This window comes from Rhodnius prolixus, unplaced genomic scaffold, assembly GCF_049639745.1.
Source record: "Rhodnius prolixus isolate KJV_2025 unplaced genomic scaffold, Rpr scaffold_6, whole genome shotgun sequence".
Classification (NCBI taxonomy): Eukaryota; Metazoa; Arthropoda; class Insecta; order Hemiptera; family Reduviidae; genus Rhodnius; species Rhodnius prolixus.
Genome location: NW_027411634.1, coordinates 23,013,211 through 23,039,759, shown reverse-complemented (window position 1 = coordinate 23,039,759; position 26,549 = coordinate 23,013,211). Strand labels below are relative to the sequence as shown.

Sequence of the window (26,549 nt, the reverse complement as noted above, 5' to 3'; positions counted from 1 at the left end):
AAGAATTTCCCTTACTTTAGCACTTGCGATCACTGAACGCCGAGTGAAGTGTTCCGAAGCCCGTTTAAATTTCCCAGATGCCGCAAATGGCACACCCAGGTATACATACTCCTTTGCATAATCTAATTTCAAATTTCCCCAGAATAAAGGCTTTAGGTTTTTAATTCTCCCTGATTTGTGAAAAGGCACAACCTTTGATTTCTCCGGATTTAGTTTTAAATAATTATTGTGACAATATTCATTCAGAATTTTCAAATTCTTCTGAGCTGAAGACCAGGAGCGGCTCAACAATACCAGGTCATCTGCAAATAAAAGCATTATAACTTCCTTCGAACTATTGACCCTTAATCCTGAAGCTCCGTTACTTCTAAAGTAATTTACAATATCTGAAATAAAAAGGATAAATAAAGCTGGGCTAAGAGATTCACCCTGAAGTAGTCCAGAGGTCTATTGGTTAATATATATGTGGGTTGGACGTGATAACTAACTTTAGTTTAACCAGTTAACTGTTTTGGCCTTGTTGGAAAATGTGTCCCCTAGGTGCGTCGTACAAATTAAGCGATGATGAATATATTCGTCAAACCCAGAGAATGTTTGATATGAAATTGGGTTGCAATGAAATGACTTTTATACTTTTTTTTCGTTATTTATTTCATCTACATTTATTTATTTATTTATATTAACATAAATAGGAACCAAAAACAACAATAATAAATTGCATTGCACTCGAATATACTATTGTTGTTGATCTGGTAACAGCTTGCTACACACTGATTTACTTTCTTCGATCGGACAAAAATATTTTCTAAATTACCTTATTATCTCAAATACGCATTCAAATGATAAAGTGTTATGAGGAAATCCGGCAAAGAATCATTAAACTCGGAAAAACCTGGTGGCACTAAATAAACTAAACAGCTCACTCAATACTCTGTCCTTGCATAAATACCAAATTGCAAAGAATGCACACTGCTGCAATTATCCCGTATAGGTCACAACATACTGACTGGTATTTATGGAAATGAATCCCTGACCAGATGATAGAATACAAACAATTATGCAGGGAAATATCTTGGCAGGTTAGTAGCCCACCACTCAGCAATTTGGATGATCGCTGAATCTTGAGCACATGAGCCAAAAGCTCCGCGTCTTGAATACAGGTAAATAGGGAACAAAAGGATCCTCATCCCGTTTTTTATTACCAGGCGCGCCATTTACTGCATAGTCTAGCCTAACATCAATATATGAATTCGTTATTGATTCAGTGATGACTAATAAAAGACAAGGATACATTTTCGAAAACTAATTCATATTATTTATATCTATCTGTAAGTTCTTTTTATTTCGACACGGCCTCAAAATATTCCAAACTTCTTGCAGTTTACGAATATATTTTAGTTTTAACTGAAATTGCAAAATTAACTGCCGATGGTCACTATACTGAAAACGCATGACGACTATACTCTCATAATAGAAAATTTTACACTTTTTTCATGACGAATATCTTCGTTATAAACAGTTAACTGGTTAAGGCCAGGGCGCTTTAGCAACTAAAGAGGTTTTACAGAAATTTATTTCTTAACAAAGTGGAAACATATTGCTCTCTAAACGTGAGACACTGTGGAGTTGAAAAGGCAAGATAGTAGCGCCTTCTATTTATGAGAAAACTCTTTAACTTATACTTAAGCACACAAATGTTGAATAGTCTTAAAGCTGGTTTGGCGGTTTAGATTTCACGGCTAAATACTAAAACTGAAACCCCCAGTCAGTATTTCCTTACTTTACTACGCAGAGACTTTACAGCCAACGGCCTCATATTAAAACCACAATCGCTTCTTAGATGGTAACCCATTTCTAAACCTGACCCCTATTCTCTAACCTCTCCTCTATTGCTGCCAGCAAGTCTTTCGCTTCCTTCCGCAGACCTAGTATTAATTAATATTTGCACGCCTTGTACCGTTGTGGTTTTCCTTCTCTTCTCCTTATACTAGTAATTAGTCTGAATTTTCTAGCCATCTGTCTAATTACTGTTCAGTACATTTTATAAAGAAAATCTATCTTAAGGTTGGTTGCAAGAAGAGAAGTATTCGTAAGGTATTGCCTTTAAAAGATATGTGGCGTGACAGCTGGTGTCCTCATGAAATTTCTCTCAAAAGTAATTTATGAAAGCCTTTCTTCACTTTGTTTAAGTTATAAAATTAGAACTTGAAACTTATTACAACTTAAAATATTAACTTTTTTGGATTAATTAGGAAATTAAAAGCATTCGTTTTTCTTTATACAAAGCAATGCTAAACTATTCAACTTTTCAATCAATGTTCAAGGCTACGAAGTTCGTGATATAATCCACTAAGCTAGACACAAAGTGTTTTGTCTTGCGTACGGAGAAATGAGAAAAACACTGTATCAATTTCACTACGCAGGTTGGCTGCCCACGAATATAGTAAACATGGACGATTGGATAATAACTAACTTTTTCGCCTACCACTGACCAACAGTTGCTGGTACGTCCACTACTTCTTTTATCCGCTTTTAATGCGGCATTACGCTAAGTAGTAAATGATAAATGGTCTTTGTTGGGGGAGGTTCTTTCGGAACCTCGTCTTATTTTTTGTATTATCTGAATGCTCGGAACAATATTTAGCAATACTCATGAAGATGCCTGGGCCCCAACTCACTCTAGCCTTAAATGTACTTGGCAGGAGATGATGGCCTATAAATCTTTGGATGTATGAGGAAACAAATTATCTACAATTGAACCGTTGGTCCTCTTCTTGTGATTTCAGCTCCACTAATGTATTTATTCCAATGGTTCTTTCACTGAAGAAGACTGTCATACGTATGCTAGGCATGAGACTCTCTGCTAAAGAGAACACGTTCATTGACAGAAATAGGCTTTCTTTTTTCTGATTAGTAACGAGTGCTCTCCATGCTAAGCTGGCCATCAAAGGCTTCCCTACAAAAGTGTCCTCTTGCCTCTGAAAATACAGGACAAACGGCCAACACACGAGTGGCAGCCTCCTCTTTGTTATACACCTTACAACACATTTTGGCCACTAATTTTGAAACATACATTGTCTATAGTAAATTTTGAAAAATGTTTGCCATTTAATTTCAGATGAGCAAATAAGCGTTTATACTTAAGTGGAATGTCTAACAGTAGATAAGGTTGGCACACTGTTTGCAGTAATAAGCATAAAATTGGATTCACGTAGATTGTAAAGAAAATTGTAGATTTTTTCGTTACTTTTTTTCCTGTAATGGAGTTAGGAGTTACGTTTTAGTTAGCTAGCCAATCTTGGCTAAAGGTGTGATTAAACAGTTTTTATTTTCACCTTATTACCAAGAGAGGGAGCCACCGGATAACCTGTAAAGTTTTAACTGCTTTTATTCCATGGGCTGTGGAAAGAGGTAACAAGGCGAGCGCTCGATGTGAGAGGATGTCATAGAAAGGAGAGGGTGTATTCACACCGTTAGCTCTTATTTCTTCCAATATAACGCCTCTTGCTGCTCAAACCTCACCTCCTTTTCTCCAGTCTTGAAGATGACGCTGGTAATGGCCGGATGAAATAACTTTCTCAATCCGTTGTAACAGACCGCCGAGTGGTCGGGGGTTGTGCACACGCTTTGCCCCGGGATCTTTCTTACTCTTGCCGGTTGGTGGTTGAAAAATCTTTCCTTTTATAACTCCTGCGCTGAGTTTCGCCCGCTTGGTCCATAGTTAGTACTTTTTAAAGATTTAATATTAGAAGTTGCAAAGATTAATCCATCTCTCCCAAGCTGGTAACAATAGTTATTATTTGTTCCCTTTTGAAGATTTGTTTTAAATTTATTAAATATATCGCTATTATTATTTAGTTATTTATTGAAGTTCAAATAAATTCATTTCAAAGCTAGATAACTTTTTTGTTTAATTAAAACTTTTATAGCTGCATAGTTATTACTTGCAACAAGTTGAATAGGTCAGAGTTTAGAATACAAACAGAGAAAAGAACTAATTTAATTAATATGATTAACGTTCTATAAAATTTTATTCTTTTGTCCAATTTGCTCCATTTTAACATGTTATATTTCATTTTATGGCAATGTGTCAAACAAATTAACACTTAGGAGTAAATATATGTTTTAATACCAAACAAGTTAACGATTTGAACGAATTAGATTTTAAACTGAAGTAATTCAATATTACAGTAATTTAATATTGCAAACCAGTCTTGTATCAAAAAGGATGATCAAAAATTTTATTATAACCTACTCACGGGCCACATAGAAGAGGTTCAAGAGCATGCGAATCTGTCAGTTTTATAACTGGCACACAGAAAGCGGTCTGACGCGGCAGGCAGCGATCCAGCGGTCGTCGCGGTGGTCTGCGATATGGGGACGTCACACAGGACGCGCCAGAATCAGATTGCCAGCACAAGGAACACTACTCCCCGGTACACCGATCTAAGAATAAGAATAATTTGATAAATAACTCGTCGCGTAATTGAATAAGACGAGAACAATTCACAGAAAGCTTATAGCAGTTGGAGTCGGAGGTCTTGCTGTAAATCCTCAAAAATAGTAAAAGAAAAACATCGTTGTTATTATGTAACAAATCTAGATACTGCGCACGTGTTTTGACTTAAACAAAAGTTCAGGATCGCTTAGAAACTTAACCAAAGGCTTGGGCACACGCGGCGGGCAACGATCCAGCGGTCGTCGAGGCGGTCTGCGATATGAGGAGGACACACAGGACGCGATTCTTTTGTTAGAGCGGTCCAGTTTGGGGTCGCTTTCTTCTTGATAAGTCTTAGTGCGTTTTCTTGTTCTTTGTTTTAATTTTTATATATTGAGAATGAGTTCTGACGAAGAGCAACTCCTTCTGCTATTAGCTTTGCAGAGCAAAAAGAAGAAAAGACGAAGTTAAGGTGCATGAAATCAATAGGAAGAGAGAACAATTAGAGGAATACCACCGCCTTATGTATCGAACTGGAGTCACATGAAGATAGGTTCTTCTAGTATTTTCGTATGTCGCGAGAATGAAATAAAAAATGAGTAATGACGTTTCTTAACTTTGGAATCTTTATTTCGTATTACTAGGGTGGCAAGGCGGTCACGTTGAAATCTGTAATTTTGTACTACCAGATCGCTTGTCGTCGCGACAAAGACTAGCCAGCGGTGGTGGACCGCGTTCTGTTTGACAGTGATGATGCATCATTGTTGCAACATTGTGTAATATTACTAGACCGCCTGACCGCTTCGGTCGGTGATCGTTGCCCGCCGCGACAGACCGCTTTCTGTGCGCCCAAGGCCCTAATTCTTTGTTGTTTTTTGTTCAATTCGATTTTTTATTATTATTATTTAATATTTTTTTGGCGTTTATTGTGCTACAATCAGCGCATTAGTGCTATAAGTAACAATGATACAATAGAGTAGTAAACGATAAGGTAACGAGTGGAGAAGTTACCCAGTGGTAACACTCCAAAACATTATATGGTCAGTCACTCTCTTCACTTGAGAGGAGATCACGAGGCCACTGTCTTTTAAGACGTCTTGTCGGGTTGTCAGAAAGAGTTCTAGAAGAAAGATTTTAAGCTAGAGGATTTATATGAGATTGCAGGCTGAAGTGAAGTTTTCTGTATCGTGTTTTAGCAACTTGGGTGACAAAAGGAATGTTAAGGTCAGTGTGTACAGTCCAGGTTGGAGACATAAAATGGAGCGTTTACGATAGTTCGAAGTATTTTAGGATTGTAGCGATTGAATCCTTTGGAGATTGGAGCGTTTGATTGAACCACACAGCTCTATTCCTTACGCCCAGATGGGTTTCAAAATAGAAGTATAAATCAGTCCTTTGTTTTGAGAGAGTTTTGATCTGTCGTCTAAGAGTCTTTTAAGTAGTCGATAGCGTCTGTTTAGTTCTGTTCTTTTAAGTCTAGTGTGGGGGTTCCAAGAAAGTCTTCGGTCTAAGTAAAGCCCAAGGTAGCGGGCAACGTTCACTACTGGTAGAGGAGTTAGGTTATAGATGACTGGAGGAAGAGTAATGCGACGAAGAGTGAAGGTGATGTTTTGCGACTTGGTTTCATTAAGCTTTATAGCCCATCTCTTGAACCACTGTATTATTTTAAAATACAAAATAGATGACAAAATTGTAGCAGAAAACTGTGTTTTGAAGCCCTGCTTTCTCTTTTTCCTGGCAAGAGTTTGTTTTAAAACTACAAAAGTCACATCCGAAAAAAAACATTTTAAGAACTGTGATGCTCAACAAATCGGAAACCTGGACTTAATGAGATTTATAAGGTTTAAGAATAACTTTGTTGCATATATTAAAACATGTGTGGAGGGAATAAATTGCTACAATTCGGGCACTCCAAGACACAGCCTGGGCTGCCTATTATAGCGGAGCTAGCCGTGCTAGCACCAACCAACATACTTGGAATCAGAAATACGAATATTGTTTATCCAAATACACTGGGTGACCAAAGTTATATGCTCCACCCACTTTTTGTTTTAACGGCGGGAAATTTTGAAAAAATAAAAAACACGTATTTAATCATTTTTAGTCTAGTTTATTTTCAGTGATTGACCCATTTTTTTAAACCCCTGTATCTCGAGATACAGCATCCAACTTTTGTTTTTCAAATGGAACGTTATATTTTTTGTTGCATATTTTTATAGTATTTGAGCTCCTAAAAAAAAAAAAATTTTGAAATCGGTTAGGTTTTTCAAAAGTTATGGTAATTTAAAATATGAAAAACAAATTTCAGTTTATTGTCAAAATTACGTTATTTTTTTTTTTAAGAATCTGTTCAAACTGGGCACTATCAACGGATAGGCAAGCCAAAACTCAGGACTCCCACGCTTTCCTTGTAGGAGCACTTACGGTGGCGAAGTCAAGATCTAGGCAGGCTAGAGTTATTCGATGTTTCACATCATCGACTGAAGCCACGGGATTAAGGTTACTGTACACTTTATTTTTTAGATATCCCCACAAAAAATAGTCCATTGGGGTTAAATCCAGAGATCGAGGTGGCCATTGGATGGGACAATGAGTTCCCAAGCACTTTTCATGGTAATTTCTGTCCAGGTAACTTCGAACAACTCTCGCATTATGTGCCGGACAACCATCTTGCTGAAAATACATATCTAGCCGACGTTGTAGAGAAACATCTTCAAGCAGAACTGGCAAAATGTCTCTTATAAAAAAGTTGGATACCTTTCACCAGTTAAGTTCTCTCTGTAGAAGTACAGGCCGATTAGTTGATTTCCTAAAACTCCACACCAAACGTTTGTAGAAAAAACAACCTGAACGTCGAATACTTCTAGCCTGCCTAGATCTTGACTTCGCCACCGTAAGTACTGCTACAAGCAAAGCGTGGGAGTCCAGAGTTTTGGCTTGCCTATCCGTTGGTTGTGCCCAGTTTGAACAGATTCTTAAAAAAAAATAACGTAATCTTGACAGTAAACTGAAATTTGTTTTTCATATTTTAAATTACCATAACTTTTGAAAAGCCTAACCGATTTCAAAAAAATTTTTTTTGTTGTTTTTAGGAGCTCAAATACTATAAAAATATGCAACAAAAAATATAACGTTCCATTTGAAAAACAAAAGTTGGATGCTGTATCTCGAGATACAGGGGTTTAAAAAAATGGGTCAATCACTGAAAATAAACTAGACTAAAAATGATTAAATACGTGTTTTTTATTTTTTCGAAATTTCCCGCCGTTAAAAAAAAAGTGGGTGGAGCATATAACTCTGGTCACCCTGTATACAAACTCTTTAGCTGTGAGTCGATGATTTAATAGTTACCAGAAAAAATCATAGCGAAAACCCCGTCTGTAGTGTTTTTTAAATGATAACCTTGAGATTAGTAATACAATAGTTAATAAAAACCAGAGAAAATAGAGCTATGGTATACACAAACATGTTTCTAGTTTTATTTATTTATAAAGCTTATATACACACACATGCACGAACTAAGACTACGTCCTTGGTATCAGATAACGGATATAGAGTTATAGAAGGAGGAGGGTGTAGGAGAAAAGACCAGGGTTGTATGTAGTAGATATGCTGGAAGAGAAGAAGTACCACCAACTTCAGGATATTTGTTTGTTTCCGGCTCGTTGGTTGGCACACCTGCTGTTGTCCAAGCGATCTCCCACGAGGTTTTATCCCTCAGCAAGGCGACCCTTACTCGCCCCCACGCACATCGCTGTACTGTTGGATCAAGATGATCTCAGTAGGAGCATTTTATAATGCATGCTGCTGTTTTTGTTTGTTTTGTCTCTTTTTTTCTCTCTTTTTACTTGCATACAATAAAACGTGTGTTTGTTTACACACATTATGTATCAAGTGTTATGTATCCTCCAGCTGTAGAGAATGGCCTTACACAGCTAACAAATTAGCTTCGACCAATCGTTCAATTTTCATAGAAAAAAGATCTACTCAGTATTATTGGAAAAATATCAGAGTGTACAACTAAATTTAAAGTAATCTTTGTTTTTTGTTTTCTTTTTTCAGATTCAAATATTTGGATTCAATTCGCAGTTGTATTCAAATTTTTCGGAAGCAATTCACAGATCTCAGGGAATTGTCGCCATATCAGTGCTGTTACAGGTAGATGATTTTTTTTATTTATTTAAAACTGTTTCTATAAAGAAAATCTGATTATATATTACACAGGGTGTTCATTTTAAGACGACTCAAATGCGTTTCATGCTTAAACGGTTGATCTGAGCAAAAAATGGTAGAGGCTAGTGTTTTTCTTAATATCGGGAAATAAGTAGTTTTCCGAGTGATTTTTCTAAGAAAAATCAAATGTTAAGAGCTTTAGATGTTCTCAAGCATACCCAAAATGGCTAAAAATTAATTTTACATCTGTTACAAAACAAGAAGGTTTAATAATTATTTGGTAATTTTGGGAGAGTTGCGTTTAATTACCAAAAAAATGGGAAACCTGCCACATATTTAAGTGATCAATATCTTTCATGTAAAGGATCAAACTTATTCCTTAATTTGTCAAATAATACACTTTACGCAACTTGTGCAGCATGTACTGTGCCTTCAATGGTGCCTCCTCAGATACAGAGAGCAGTTGATAACCTCCTGGCTAACCTGGCTTGCGAGTCAGAGGATTTTTCTTAGAAAAATCACTCGGAAAACGACTTATTTCCCGATATTAAGAAAAATACTATCTTTACAGCCTTGGCAATACTTTTAGTAGAAAGGGGTTGAAAAAATACATAAAAATGACCTATCGCGTGCTCTTATTTCTCTTTGATAACAAGTTAAAAAATTGAAATATGATTAATAAATACAAGATTTTGAAATGGCCTAGCACCTTTAATTTTGAAGATATCTCATTGCGGTTTCCGGTTTCTTTCATAACTTTTTATGCTCTTTAAAACTGTATATATGAAAATGGGGGCAACTGCAAACCCTCACTTTTGGTCGCGCGTCAGCCGCGTATGCGGGCAGAAATCTAAAATCAAATCACATATTCTGAAACTAGAGGTGACAGGCAACAAATTTTTTCTCTACCATTTTTTGCACAGATTAACTCAAAGCATGAAATGCATTTGAGCCGCCTTAAAATGAACACCCTGTACATAGTTAGTTCGATTAGTCTGTTTTGTAACATAGTTTATTATGATGTTGCCACAACATCTATTCAATTATTTGCTAATTCTTGCTGCACCCTTAGAAAATGTGTAGTATAGTATAGAAACATCTGTTTTTAATAATCATCTGTCATGAAAAATCCATGTGTAGTGAACTGTTTCCAAAAATAGATAGAGATACAGGAAATGGGTACTTTTAAAGGTTTGCTGAAATGGCAAAACTTGCGCACAAAATCCACTAAGCCGCGATCTCCAGGTCAATACAAGGTCAAACTGTTACCTCCTGCTATCCACCACCATTTTTTGGGAATAGACAGGAAAAAGACAGATATTTTCTGGCTTACGTGAGGGCTAAATTTTGTATACATATTTTTGATATTCAAATTCAGCGCATTATTTGATTAGTTGTTCATTATTTATATTTGTATATTTCGACCTTAGTTTAAGTGTAGAAATGATATACAGTCGAACCTCTCAATAACGGACACTGGCGGGGGAAAGTAAAGTGGCCGCTGTTTGGAGGTGGTCGTTAGAAGGAGGTAGGCAAGTTTCATAATGAAAAAATATGGGTTTTTTTCCCAAACATCTATTTAAAAATTGTTTATTATTAATAGATTTAAAAGCGTACATAATTGCATAATTATTTAGCTATATGATACGCATCAAGTTTTTCTTAATTATCCAAAAACTTTATCAAAAAACTACATATTATTGACTTATTTAGTAATTTTTATAAAAATCATCACATTTATTCATAACATTAATAATTTATGGTGAAATTATCATCATACTATCATGATGATAAGAGTTAACCACTTTCGTTTGGGAGACATATCGGAAAAAATAATATTGTTCGTCCAAAGTAATATTGAAAAATGATTAAAATGGTACAAGATGTATGGAGCTTATATAGGAAACTTTAGGAAAAACCAGAAAAAAAAACAAAAACTTGAGAGGGGATAATTATTTTGATCACCGCGTCAAACGAACTTTTAATAATAAGGTGGTCGTTGGTGGGAGGTGAAACATTTAATCCGTTCCCTGAAAATCAATGTCCGCGGTCGCTATGTCGAGTGTCCGTTAGGCGGAGGTTCTTTTATATAGAAAGTACTCCTTAACAAAAACTTACAGTTTAAAATGTTAAGTATAAGGGTTGATTAAACGCCAAAAGGTACACAAAGCGAGTACCCAACATTTCATTAATACTTCATTAATAGTCAAGTAATTCTACTGCAATAATTTTCATTAATAAGTTATTTTTTAGAATTTATTAGATGTCACAGACCATTATGCTGGCCATTTTCGTCTACAAAATATATGTTCAAGTAGCACTGTAGATTGACTGTAATATCTAGTTATTTATAATAATCAAACTATTAATTACAGGTTAAAAAGAAAAAAAAATATGAGGCTAAAAAATTCAAAACTTTTTTTATAAAAAACTTACATTAATGATTTTATTTTATTTATTTATTTTTATTTTTAAATAAAAATCGTCGGTTTAAGTTCATTCTTCGATTAAAGTAATTGTTATTGTATGAAGTAGTCAAACGTTGATAATAATAGGTAATAATTATCTGGCTTTATCGCAAATAATATAGTTTTCTTCAATTACATTCTCAATCTAGGTATTCATACACAATGTTGTATATGTGTAATATAAAGTAAATAAGATATGCATATTTTTAGGACAGCTAATTATTCCAGGATTTTACTATAAGTAAAATTAGGGGGACTAAATTAAATTACAATTGAGAAATGAATAATTGTTGTTGAATAATCTACTTGTTATTATCTGTGTATTATTAGTGCTCACGAATATTTCGGTAAGACGAATTCAAGACATTAGCCTACTCTAACTTTGTCTTTTTCTACTTTAACATGCATGTACGTATATATGTGATTTATCATAATTATAACAAAAAAATATTATAAATGAAGTGGCCAGCATAAGGGTCTGTGACATCTAATAAATTCTAAAAAATAACTTATTAATGAAAATTAATGCAGTAGAATTACTTGACTATTAATGAAGTATTAATGAAATGTTGGGTACTCGCTGATTTGTGTACCTTTTGCCGTTTAATCAACCCTTATACTTAACATTTTAAACTGTAAGTTTTTGTTAAGGAGATTTTTGTACCTTTTGGATAGATTTTCCTTTTTGCCTATTTTACAAAGTTACATATCTGCTTTACAGATTTTTTTTAAAATTTGGAATAAGCAATTCTGTCATTATAACCTGATAAGGTGTTAACTACCACTGGAGAGATCTTTTTAAAAAATGATTATAGTTGCGGTCCCCAAACCATCCTCAATAACAATTTTTTTGAAAAAGCGTTTTGAATAACATAGGAAGGTATTTGTAAGTAAATAGCAAAATTAAACTGCGATTTCAGTACTTCCTTTTAAGAGGAGTAAGAAAAATAAACTACGATTGCAGTACTTCTCCCTAAAAGGCAAAGAGGAAAGATTTTTTAATCGAACGACAATTCATTGATTTAAATCGGTTCACTCATTGATAATTTAAACGATTGCAGTACTTCCTCTTAGTAGGTGTAAGAGCAAGATGGCACTTCACAGCCACGTAGAGGAGCTTTAACCACTTATTCGAGCTGAATTTTATCAAAATCGGACTAAGCGTTATAGAAATATTGGTAATAATAGTTTTAGAAAGGGTCTTATTTGGGTGGGGCAAACTCCTCTCCTTACGAGGCACGGCGTCGAGACTTTTAAAGTGCAAATCTGTACAAAATTTCGATTCCAATGACACTTCATTCATGAAAATCGGTTCACGTGTCGATAATTTGCAACGATTGCTATACTTCCCCTTAAAAAGTGTTAGAGCTGATCGTCGCTTTAATGTTACGTAGGGGAGCCCTAACCCTATCACCCTACCAAATTTTATCAAAATCGGGCCAAGATTTACAGAGTAATTAGTAATAATAATTTTGGAGGGGGCCTTACATAAAGGGGGCTAACTCCTCTCCCATTCGATGTACAGCATCGAGACCCCCAAAAGGCACATCTACATAAAATTCCGAATCGAATGACACCTCATTCATGAAAATCGGTTCACGCGTTTAGGCGCTACGTTGTTTACAAAAAAGGTAACAACAACAACAAGAACAAGAACATTTTTTGAAAAAGCCGTTTTTGCTCATTTTCGGCAACTTTTTTCTCGAAACCTATTAGATCTGGGTGGTTGCAAAAAAATTACAGTTATAAAGGAGGGTTTGGAGTAAGATTTAAAGAAAATTTGGGAATTTTATCTTTTATAGAAAAAGAGAAAAATATTGTCAAAGTTGGGTGTTTTTCAACGTTACGCTTTTTCGTGCAGTTTTTGATGGTCAACCCTTATACAACTGTCCTACCGGACAGTTTTAATTTAGGGGTAAAACGGGGAAATCCAAAAACTGTCCGTAAATCTACTGTAATCCTAGGTTTTCTGCTATTAATAATTTTGATGTAACGTTTTGAAGTTTAGAAGTGTAAAAATGAATTTGTGTCAAATGATCTCTGGTGACTAGATACTCTTATTGTACTAATCTTTCTCTTTGGAACTTTTATTAAAGATGAAAGTTTAGAAATAAAAACTAATGGTTTTTCATTATGAGTCAGATATTTTGAATCCCTTGTAGCAATCATCCTCTTGAAAGCATCAAAACTTTCTCAGTTTGTGAATTGGTTTTTTCTCGTTAAAACTGTGATGATTGCCAGAATTCCTTTCCAGCATTTCTCAGCAATTTGTATGATTTAAATATAGATAACATAAGCTGTTTACAACATGGAAATTTCCATGAATATAGTGAAATAATTGTCAAAAAGATTATGCAAAGTAGTACCTGTGTAACATCATGGGAGAATAGCTTCCCTAAAAGATAAAGGTGAACTCTTTTATATAGAATATATATACGAAATAAGGGAAGTGCGGTTGAGCCATAGCAGAGCTGTTTCACAGAATGATGATATCAAGATTTCCTATGGAGAGAAAAAACACTGTATGAAGTTGTGTCACAGATTCCTTGCCGTAATGATAAAGTGATTTGATTTTTTTTGCCGCTTAATAAAATGCGAGAGTGAGACAGAAGGAATGAGATGGTGAGAGGATCTGGAAGAAGAAGACGCCAGTAACTCGTGTTACCCCCTTTCGTCAGCAATGGAGCACGCCGGTAAGCCAGTGGTTGACCTGTCTTGTTCTTGCCCTATAAGCTACTCCGCTAGTCTCACCACCTTCTTCTACCTCCTGCCAGCCTCTATCTAAATTGAATCCTATTCCCTAGTCGGCAAGTCGTTCTTCTCTTATACTCTTATACCCGACATATCTCTTGTCTACACCACAGTTTAGCCAACATACATATATACATACCGCCAGCATATGGAATATGTTTCTCAATTGTTTTGTGCTAGAGATGGCTTCTAGCCTTTTCTCCTTCCAAGTAAAAAAACCTGATCCCTTGAATCGTTTCCAAATATTTATGAATAACAATGTTGCTTTCCATTATCTGTATATTTTTATTGAACAAATATTATTTTTATTTTATTTTATTTTTTGAAGATTTATTCAGCGTTATACTCGTACACTGTCTTCAAAATGGCTTACCAAATTTGACTTCTCATCCATAAAACGTACAAAATAAATACCTTTATATGTGATATATAATAAATATTGAGGTGCCACGGTAGCCGAGCGGGTTAGAGACGTGACCTGTAAAACTAACATGTTTTGTGATACTGGGTTCGAATCCCGGTCTAGAACCATAGATTTTATTTAATGTTTATTATGAGAAGTTAGTGGTAAAGTATGTTTGCTAATAATCGCCTTCATCCACAAACCCTGATTTGGTAGTAGAACGTCCGCCAGAAAAAAATAGGCATCCTTTATATTGTCTTTACTAATATCTTGCAAGGGCAATCTATTTAATGACTTCACTGGAAATGTGGAAGGCAATGTTTCATTAAGAATAGGTGTGTGATACGCCTCAAGTGTTGTGAACTATTTAATAAAATAAAAGGTAGATTAATTTATAATATACTGCTTTTACCCCAAATCTATAGATTTCCCCATTTTAGCAAGAAACCTTATACGAATAGACTTGTCTTAAATTTACAAATATTGTTGCCTGGTCAAATGAAAATTATCACTTATCCAAGAACCTTGGCCAGTATCCTAGCCTAACTGCAAGATTAAGTGATAACCCTAGATTCTCGAAACCCTTTCTCATAACGTAAAATATCAATAAAATAGAATAATTAAATTACCTGAAGCAAGTATTCTAAATATTTTATCTTATTTTTCCGAAGTGAAACAGTACTTACATTGCCGACATAAGAGACTGAAAATCTTCGGAATCATATTATCCACAACTTTCTCCCTGAAAGAAGAAACAAAGATAAAATAAAACATTTTTCAGGTTAAAGATTCAGGTTCAAATTGGTTATAATTATCAAAAAAAATGAAGGTCGAAAAATCTAAAAAAAAAGATTTAAACAATTACTCAAAATTATATTTTCTCAATAATAACTCAATAATAGTTGACAATGTGAAACAGTAAAATGATTAACTTCCAATATCTAGAAAACTACTCAATAGATTAAGTTTATATTTTCCCTCTTTATGGAGACATCTTTTGTCTATAATTGTATGAAATTTAGTAAAAATCTGCCGAGTAGGAAACGAGATATTTAGAGTTGAATTTTGGTTTCGTTTGAAACAGTGAAATCATAAACTACAATTATCTCGAAAACTGCTCGATAGATTTCATTTATATTTTCCCACTTTATAGAGACATCTTTTGTCTATAATTGTATCAAATTTAGTAAAAATCTGCCGAGTAGGAAACGAGATATTTAGAGTTGAATTTTGGTTTCGTTTGAAACAGTGAAATCTTTAACTTCAATTATCTCGAAAACTACTCGATAGATTTCGTTTATATTTCACCTGTATATGGAGACATCTTTTGTCAATAATTGTATGAAATTTAGTAAAAATCTGCCGAGTAGGAAACGAGATATTTAGAGTTGAATTTTGGTTTCGTTTGAAACAGTGAAATCTTTAACTTCAATTATCTCGAAAACTACTCGATAGATTTCGTTTATATTTCACCTGTATATGGAGACATCTTTTGTCTATAATTGTATGAAATTTAGTAAAAATCTGCCGAGTAGGAAACGAGATATTTAGAGTTGAATTTTGGTTTCGTTTGAAAGAGTGAAATCTTTAAATTCAATTATCTCGAAAACTGCTCGATAGATTTCGTTTATATTTCACCTGTATATGGAGACATCTTTTGTCTATAATTGAATGAAATTTAGTAGAAATCTATCGAGTAGGAAACGAGATATTTAGAGTTGAATTTTGGTTTCGTTTGAAACAGTGAAATCTATAAATTCAATTATATCGTAAACTACTCGTTAGATTTCGTTTATATTTCACCTGTATATGGAGACATCATTTGTCTGTAATTGTATGAAATTTAGTAAAAATCTGCCGAGTAGGAAACGAGATATTTAGAGTTGAATTTTGGTTTCGTTTGAAACAGTGAAATCTATAACTCCAATTATCTCGAAAACTGCTCGATAGATTTCGTTTATATTTCACTTGTATATGGAGACATCTTTTGTCTATAATTGAATGAAATTTAGTAGAAATCTATCGAGTAGGAAACGAGATATTTAGAGTTGAATTTTGGTTTCGTTTGAAACAGTGAAATCATAAACTACAATTATCTCGAAAACTGCTCGATAGATTTCATTTATATTTTCCCACTATATAGAGACATCTTTTGTCTATAATTGTATCAAATTTAGTAAAAATCTGCCGAGTAGGAAACGAGATATTTAGAGTTGAATTTTGGTTTCGTTTGAAAGAGTGAAATCTTTAACTTCAATTATCTCGAAAACTGCTCGATAGATTTCGTTTATATTTCACCTGTATATGGAGACATCTTTTGTCTATAATTGTATGAAATTTAGTAGAAATCTATCGAGTAGGAAACGAGATATTTAGAGTTGAATTTTGGTTTCGTTTGAAACAGTGAAATCTATAAATTCAATTATATCGTAAACTACTCGATAGATTTCGTTTATATTTCACCTGTATATGGAGACATCATTTGTCTGTAATTGTATGAAATTTAGTAAAAATCTGCCAAGTAGGAAACGAGATATTTAGAGTTGAATTTTGGTTTCGTTTGAAACAGTGAAATATTTAACTCCAATTATCTCGAAAACTGTTCGATAGATTTCGTTTATATTTCACTTGTATATGGAGACATCTTTTGTCTGTAATTGTATGAAATTTAGTAAAAATCTGCCGAGTAGGAAACGAGATATTTAGAGTTGAATTTTGGTTTCGTTTGAAAGAGTGAAATCTTTAACTTCAATTATCTCGAAAACTGCTCGATAGATTTCGTTTATATTTCACTTGTATATGGAGACATCTTTTGTCTATAATTGAATGAAATTTAGTAGAAATCTATCGAGTAGGAAACGAGATATTTAGAGTTGAATTTTGGTTTCGTTTGAAAGAGTGACATCTTTAACTTCAATTATCTCGAAAACTGCTCGATAGATTTCGTTTATATTTCACTTGTATATGGAGACATCTTTTGTCTGTAATTGTATGAAATTTAGTAAAAATCTGTCGAGTAGGAAACGAGATATTTAGAGTTGAATTTTGGTTTCGTTTGAAAGAGTGAAATCTTTAACTTCAATTATCTCGAAAACTGCTCGATAGATTTCGTTTATATTTCACTTGTATATGGAGACATATTTTGTCTGTAATTGTATGAAATTTAGTAAAAATCTGTACAGTAGGGACCGAGATATTTAGAGTTGAATTTTGGTTTCGTTTGAAAGAGTGAAATCTTTAACTTCAATTATCTCGAAAACTGCTCGATAGATTTCGTTTATATTTCACTTGTATATGGAGACATCTTTTGTCTATAATTGAATGAAATTTAGTAGAAATCTATCGGGTAGGAAACGAGATATTTAGAGTTGAATTTTGGTTTCGTTTGAAAGAGTGAAATCTTTAACTTCAATTATCTCGAAAACTGCTCGATAGATTTCGTTTATATTTCACTTGTATATGGAGACATCTTTTGTCTATAATTGAATGAAATTTAGTAGAAATCTATCGAGTAGGAAACGAGATATTTAGAGTTGAATTTTGGTTTCGTTTGAAAGAGTGACATCTTTAACTTCAATTATCTCGAAAACTGCTCGATAGATTTCGTTTATATTTCACTTGTATATGGAGACATCTTTTGTCTGTAATTGTATGAAATTTAGTAAAAATCTGCCGAGTAGGAAACGAGATATTTAGAGTTGAATTTTGGTTTCGTTTGAAAGAGTGAAATCTTTAACTTCAATTATCTCGAAAACTGCTCGATAGATTTCGTTTATATTTCACTTGTATATGGAGACATCTTTTGTCTGTAATTGTAGGAAATTTAGTAAAAATCTGTCCAGTAGGAAACGAGATATTTAGAGTTGAATTTTGGTTTCGTTTGAAAGAGTGAAATCTTTAACTTCAATTATCTCGAAAACTGCTCGATAGATTTCGTTTATATTTCACTTGTATATGGAGACATCTTTTGTCTGTAATTGTATGAAATTTAGTAAAAATCTGCCGAGTAGGAAACGAGATATTTAGAGTTGAATTTTGGTTTCGTTTGAAAGAGTGAAATCTTTAACTTCAATTATCTCGAAAACTGCTCGATAGATTTCGTTTATATTTCACTTGTATATGGAGACATCTTTTGTCTGTAATTGTATGAAATTTAGTAAAAATCTGCCGAGTAGGAAACGAGATATTTAGAGTTGAATTTTGGTTTCGTTTGAAACAGTGAAATCTATAACTCCAATTATCTCGAAAACTGCTCGATAGATTTCGTTTATATTTCACTTGTATATGGAGACATCTTTTGTCTATAATTGAATGAAATTTAGTAGAAATCTATCGAGTAGGAAACGAGATATTTAGAGTTGAATTTTGGTTTCGTTTGAAACAGTGAAATCATAAACTACAATTATCTCGAAAACTGCTCGATAGATTTCATTTATATTTTCCCACTATATAGAGACATCTTTTGTCTATAATTGTATCAAATTTAGTAAAAATCTGCCGAGTAGGAAACGAGATATTTAGAGTTGAATTTTGGTTTCGTTTGAAAGAGTGAAATCTTTAACTTCAATTATCTCGAAAACTGCTCGATAGATTTCGTTTATATTTCACCTGTATATGGAGACATCTTTTGTCTATAATTGTATGAAATTTAGTAGAAATCTATCGAGTAGGAAACGAGATATTTAGAGTTGAATTTTGGTTTCGTTTGAAACAGTGAAATCTATAAATTCAATTATATCGTAAACTACTCGATAGATTTCGTTTATATTTCACCTGTATATGGAGACATCATTTGTCTGTAATTGTATGAAATTTAGTAAAAATCTGCCAAGTAGGAAACGAGATATTTAGAGTTGAATTTTGGTTTCGTTTGAAACAGTGAAATATTTAACTCCAATTATCTCGAAAACTGTTCGATAGATTTCGTTTATATTTCACTTGTATATGGAGACATCTTTTGTCTGTAATTGTATGAAATTTAGTAAAAATCTGCCGAGTAGGAAACGAGATATTTAGAGTTGAATTTTGGTTTCGTTTGAAAGAGTGAAATCTTTAACTTCAATTATCTCGAAAACTGCTCGATAGATTTCGTTTATATTTCACTTGTATATGGAGACATCTTTTGTCTATAATTGAATGAAATTTAGTAGAAATCTATCGAGTAGGAAACGAGATATTTAGAGTTGAATTTTGGTTTCGTTTGAAAGAGTGACATCTTTAACTTCAATTATCTCGAAAACTGCTCGATAGATTTCGTTTATATTTCACTTGTATATGGAGACATCTTTTGTCTGTAATTGTATGAAATTTAGTAAAAATCTGTCGAGTAGGAAACGAGATATTTAGAGTTGAATTTTGGTTTCGTTTGAAAGAGTGAAATCTTTAACTTCAATTATCTCGAAAACTGCTCGATAGATTTCGTTTATATTTCACTTGTATATGGAGACATATTTTGTCTGTAATTGTATGAAATTTAGTAAAAATCTGTCCAGTAGGGACCGAGATATTTAGAGTTGAATTTTGGTTTCGTTTGAAAGAGTGAAATCTTTAACTTCAATTATCTCGAAAACTGCTCGATAGATTTCGTTTATATTTCACTTGTATATGGAGACATCTTTTGTCTATAATTGAATGAAATTTAGTAGAAATCTATCGGGTAGGAAACGAGATATTTAGAGTTGAATTTTGGTTTCGTTTGAAAGAGTGAAATCTTTAACTTCAATTATCTCGAAAACTGCTCGATAGATTTCGTTTATATTTCACTTGTATATGGAGACATCTTTTGTCTATAATTGAATGAAATTTAGTAGAAATCTATCGAGTAGGAAACGAGATATTTAGAGTTGAATTTTGGTTTCGTTTGAAAGAGTGACATCTTTAACTTCAATTATCTCGAAAACTGCTCGATAGATTTCGTTTATATTTCACTTGTATATGGAGACATCTTTTGTCTGTAATTGTATGAAATTTAGTAAAAATCTGCCGAGTAGGAAACGAGATATTTAGAGTTGAATTTTGGTTTCGTTTGAAAGAGTGAAATCTTTAACTTCAATTATCTCGAAAACTGCTCGATAGATTTCGTTTATATTTCACTTGTATATGGAGACATCTTTTGTCTGTAATTGTAGGAAATTTAGTAAAAATCTGTCCAGTAGGAAACGAGATATTTAGAGTTGAATTTTGGTTTCGTTTGAAAGAGTGAAATCTTTAACTTCAATTATCTCGAAAACTGCTCGATAGATTTCGTTTATATTTCACTTGTATATGGAGACATCTTTTGTCTGTAATTGTATGAAATTTAGTAAAAATCTGCCGAGTAGGAAACGAGATATTTAGAGTTGAATTTTGGTTTCGTTTGAAAGAGTGAAATCTTTAACTTCAATTATCTCGAAAACTGCTCGATAGATTTCGTTTATATTTCACTTGTATATGGAGACATCTTTTGTCTGTAATTGTATGAAATTTAGTAAAAATCTGTCGAGTAGGAAACGAGATATTTATAGTTGAATTTTGGTTTCGTTTGAAAGAGTGAAATCTTTAACTTCAATTATCTCGAAAACTGCTCGATAGATTTCGTTTATATTTCACTTGTATATGGAGACATCTTTTGTCTGTAATTGTATGAAATTTAGTAAAAATCTGTCCAGTAGGAAACGAGATATTTAGAGTTGAATTTTGGTTTCGTTTGAAAGAGTGAAATCTTTAACTTCAATTATCTCGAAAACTGCTCGATAGATTTCGTTTATATTTCACTTGTATATGGAGACATCTTTTGTCTGTAATTGTATGAAATTTAGTAAAAATCTGCCGAGTAGGAAACGAGATATTTAGAGTTGAATTTTGGTTTCGTTTGAAAGAGTGAAATCTTTAACTTCAATTATCTCGAAAACTGCTCGATAGATTTCGTTTATATTTCACTTGTATATGGAGACATCTTTTGTCTGTAATTGTATGAAATTTAGTAAAAATCTGCCGAGTAGGAAACGAGATATTTAGAGTTGAATTTTGGTTTCGTTTGAAAGAGTGAAATCTTTAACTTCAATTATCTCGAAAACTGCTCGATAGATTTCGTTTATATTTCACTTGTATATGGAGACATCTTTTGTCTATAATTGAATGAAATTTAGTAGAAATCTATCGAGTAGGAAACGAGATATTTAGAGTTGAATTTTGGTTCCGTTTGAAAGAGTGACATCTTTAACTTCAATTATCTCGAAAACTGCTCGATAGATTTCGTTTATATTTCACTTGTATATGGAGACATCTTTTGTCTGTAATTGTATGAAATTTAGTAAAAATCTGTCGAGTAGGAAACGAGATATTTAGAGTTGAATTTTGGTTTCGTTTGAAAGAGTGAAATCTTTAACTTCAATTATCTCGAAAACTGCTCGATAGATTTCGTTTATATTTCACTTGTATATGGAGACATCTTTTGTCTGTAATTGTATGAAATTTAGTAAAAATCTGTCCAGTAGGAACCGAGATATTTAGAGTTGAATTTTGGTTTCGTTTGAAAGAGTGAAATCTTTAACTTCAATTATCTCGAAAACTGCTCGATAGATTTCGTTTATATTTCACTTGTATATGGAGACATCTTTTGTCTATAATTGAATGAAATTTAGTAGAAATCTATCGGGTAGGAAACGAGATATTTAGAGTTGAATTTTGGTTTCGTTTGAAACAGTGAAATGTATAAATTCAATTATATCGTAAACTACTTGATAGATTTCGTTTATATTTCACCTGTATATGGAGACATCTATTGTCTATAATTGTATGAAGTTTGGTAAAAATCTGACGAGCAGGAAACGAGATATTTAGAGTTGAATTTTGGTTTCGTTTGAAACAGTGAAATCTATAAATTCAATTATATCGTAAACTACTTGATAGATTTCGTTTATATTTCACCTGTATATGGAGACTCTATTGTCTATAATTGTATGAAGTTTGGTAACAATCTGACGAGCAGGAAACGAGATATTTAGAGTTGAATTTTGGTTTCGTTTGAAACAGTGAAATCTTTAACTTCAATTATCTCGAAAACTGCTTGATAGATTTCGTTTATATTTCGTCTGTACATGAAGACATCATTTGTCTATAATTGTATGAAATTTAGTAAAAATCTGTCAAGTAGGAAACGAGATATTTAGAGTTAAATTTTCGTTTCGTTTGAAAGAGTGAAATCTTTAACTTCAATTATCTCGAAAACTGCTCGATAGATTTCGTTTATATTTCACTTGTATATGGAGACATCTTTGGTCTGTAATTGTATGAAATTTAGTAAAAATCTGCCGAGTAGGAAACAAGATATTTAGAGTTGAATTTTGGTTTCGTTTGAAACAGTGAAATCTATAAATTCAATTATATCGTAAACTACTCGATAGATTTCGTTTATATTTCACCTGTATATGGAGACATCTATTGTCTATAATTGTATGAAATTTAGTAAAAATCTGCCGAGCAGGAAACGAGATATTTAGAGTTGAATTTTGGTTTCGTTTGAAACAGTGAAATCTTTAACTTCAATTATCTCGAAAACTGCTTGATAGATTTCGTTTATATTTCGTCTGTACATGGAGACATCTTTTGTCTGTAATTGTATGAAATTTAGTAAAAATCTGCCGAGTAGGAAAGGAGATATTTAGAGTTGAATTTTGGTTTCGTTTGAATGAGTGAAATCTTTAACTTCAATTATCTTGAAAACTGCTCGATAGATTTCGTTTATATTTCACTTGTATATGGAGACATCTTTTGTCTGTAATTGTATGAAATTTAGTAAAAATCTGTCGAGTAGGATACGAGATATTTAGAGTTGAATTTTGGTTTCGTTTGAAACAGTGAAATATTTAACTTCAATTATCTCGAAAACTGCTCGATAGATTTCGTTTATATTTCACTTGTATATGGAGACATCTTTTGTCTGTAATTGTATGAAATTTAGTAAAAATCTGTCGAGTAGGAAACGAGATATTTAGTGTTGAATTTTGGTTTCGTTTGAAAGAGTGAAATCTTTCACATCAATTATCTCGAAAACTGCTTGATAGATTTCGTTTATATTTCACTTGTATATGGAGACATCTTTTGTCTGTAATTGTATGAAATTTAGTAAAAATCTGTCGAGTAGGAAACGAGATATTTAGAGTTGAATTTTGGTTTCGTTTGAAACAGTGAAATCTTTAACTTCAATTATCTCGAAAACTGCTTGATAGATTTCGTTTATATTTCGTCTGTACATGAAGACATCATTTGTCTATAATTGTATGAAATTTAGTAAAAATCTGTCAAGTAGGAAACGAGATATTTAGAGTTAAATTTTCGTTTCGTTTGAAAGAGTGAAATCTTTAACTTCAATTATCTCGAAAACTGCTCGATAGATTTCGTTTATATTTCACTTGTATATGGAGACATCTTTTGTCTGTAATTGTATGAAATTTAGTAAAAATCTGCCGAGTAGGAAACAAGATATTTAGAGTTGAATTTTGGTTTCGTTTGAAACAGTGAAATCTATAAATTCAATTATATCGTAAACTACTCGATAGATTTCGTTTATATTTCACCTGTATATGGAGACATCTATTGTCTATAATTGTATGAAATTTAGTAAAAATCTGCCGAGCAGGAAACGAGATATTTAGAGTTGAATTTTGGTTTCGTTTGAAACAGTGAAATCTTTAACTTCAATTATCTCGAAAACTGCTTGATAGATTTCGTTTATATTTCGTCTGTACATGGAGACATCTTTTGTCTGTAATTGTATGAAATTTAGTAAAAATCTGCCGAGTAGGAAAGGAGATATTTAGAGTTGAATTTTGGTTTCGTTTGAATGAGTGAAATCTTTAACTTCAATTATCTTGAAAACTGCTCGATAGATTTCGTTTATATTTCACTTGTATATGGAGACATCTTTTGTCTGTAATTGTATGAAATTTAGTAAAAATCTGTCGAGTAGGATACGAGATATTTAGAGTTGAATTTTGGTTTCGTTTGAAACAGTGAAATATTTAACTTCAATTATCTCGAAAACTGCTCGATAGATTTCGTTTATATTTCACTTGTATATGGAGACATCTTTTGTCTGTAATTGTATGAAATTTAGTAAAAATCTGTCGAGTAGGAAACGAGATATTTAGTGTTGAATTTTGGTTTCGTTTGAAAGAGTGAAATCTTTCACATCAATTATCTCGAAAACTGCTTGATAGATTTCGTTTATATTTCACTTGTATATGGAGACATCTTTTGTCTGTAATTGTATGAAATTTAGTAAAAATCTGTCGAGTAGGAAACGAGATATTTAGAGTTGAATTTTGTTTTCGTTTGAAACAGTGAAATCTATAACTCCAATTATCTCGAAAACTGCTCGATAGATTTCGTTTATATTTCACTTGTATATGGAGACATTTTTTGTCTGTAATTGTATGAAATTTAGTAAAAATCTGTCGAGTAGGAAACGAGATATTTAGAGTTGAATTTTGGTTTCGTTTGAAACAGTGAAATCTTTAACTTCAATTATCTCGAAAACTGCTCGATAGATTTCGTTTATATTTCACTTGTATATGGAGACATCTTTTGTCTGTAATTGTATGAAATTTAGTAAAAATCTGTCGAGTAGGATACGAGATATTTAGAGTTAAATTTTGGTTTTGTTTGAAACAGTGAAATCTATAAATTCAATTATATCGTAAACTACTCGATAGATTTCGTTTATATTTCACCTGTATATGGAGACATCTTTTGTCTGTAATTGTATGAAATTTAGTAAAAATCTGCCGAGTAGGAAACAAGATATTTAGAGTTGAATTTTGGTTTCTTTTGAAACAGTGAAATCTATAAATTCAATTATATCGTAAACTACTCGATAGATTTCGTTTATATTTCACCTGTATATGGAGACATCTATTGTCTATAATTGTATGAAATTTAGTAAAAATCTGCCGAGCAGGAAACGAGATATTTAGAGTTGAATTTTGGTTTCGTTTGAAACAGTGAAATCTTTAACTTCAATTATCTCGAAAACTGCTCGATAGATTTCGTTTATATTTCGTCTGTACATGGAGACATCTTTTGTCTATAATTGTATGAAATTTAGTAAACTTCTGTCGTGTAGGAAACGAGATATTTAGTGTTAAATTTTGGTTTTGTTTGAAACAGTGAAATCTATAAATTCAATTATATCGTAAACTACTCGATAGATTTCGTTTATATTTCACCTGTATATGGAGACATCTTTTGTCTGTAATTGTATGAATTTTTTCCAAAAATATGTCGAGTAGGAAACGAGATATTTAGAGTTGAATTTTTGTTTCGTTTGAAACAGTGAAATATTTAACTTCAATTATCTCGAAAACTGCTCGATAGATTTCGTTTATATTTCACTTGTATATGGAGACATCTTTTGTCTGTATTTGTATAAAATTTAGTAAAAATCTGTCGAGTAGGAAAGGAGATATTTAGAGTTGAATTTTGGTTTCGTTTGAAACAGTGAAATCTTTAACTTCAATTATCTCGAAAACTGCTCGATAGATTTCGTTTATATTTCACTTGTATATGGAGACATCTTTTGTCTGTAATTGTATGAAATTTAGTAAAAATCTGTCGAGTAGGAAACGAGATATTTAGAGTTGAATTTTGGTTTCGTTTGAAAGAGTGAAATCTTTAACTTCAAATATCTAGAAAACTAATTTATATCAATCATTATAACCTGATAAAGGTGTAAAGTCGGAACCGTAACTACCACTGGAGAGATCTTTTTAAAGAATGATTATAGTTGCGGTCCCCAAACCATCCTCAATACTAATTTTTTTTAGCTTTAGCGTTTTGAATGAAATAGGGTGGTATTTGTGCGTAAATAGCAAAATTAAACAGCGATTTCAGTACTTCCTTTTAAGAGGAATAAGAAAAATAAACTGCGAATACAGTACTTCTTCCTAAAAGAAAAGTGGCAAAGATTTTGAATCGAATGACAATTCATTAATGTAAATAGGTTCACTCATTGATAATTCAACGGTTGCAGTACTTCTTCTTAGTAGGTGTAAGAGCATGATGGCACTTCACAGCCACGTAGAGGTTTAATCACTTGTTCGTGCTATAATCGGACTAAGCGATATAGAAATATTGGTAATAATAGTTTTAGAAAGGGCCTTACTTGGGTGGGGCAAACTCCCCTCCTTGTGAGGCACAGTGTCGAGCCTTTTAAGTACAAATCTGTACAAAATTTCGATTCGAATGACACTTCATTCATGAAAATCGGTTCACGTTTCGATAATTTGAAACGATTGCTATACTTCCCCTTAACAAGTGTAAGAGCAGATCGTCGCTT

At 32.8% G+C, this 26,549-nt stretch overlaps 1 protein-coding gene across 14 annotated transcripts in view; it reads left to right on the top strand.

Annotated features, from left to right (window-relative positions):
* Positions 1 to 26,549, top strand: part of CARPB (Carbonic anhydrase-related protein B) — a 458,344-nt gene that overhangs the window by 325,028 nt on the left and 106,767 nt on the right. For all 14 annotated transcript variants that reach the window (XR_012462470.1, XM_074141636.1, XM_074141631.1 and 11 more), the window contains one exon: positions 8,501 to 8,596. Coding sequence is in view for 13 of the 14 variants with exons in the window: in XM_074141636.1 (XP_073997737.1) it covers positions 8,501 to 8,596 (96 nt within the window). In the remaining variant the exon portion in view is untranslated. The remainder of the gene's footprint in view (positions 1 to 8,500; positions 8,597 to 26,549) is intronic.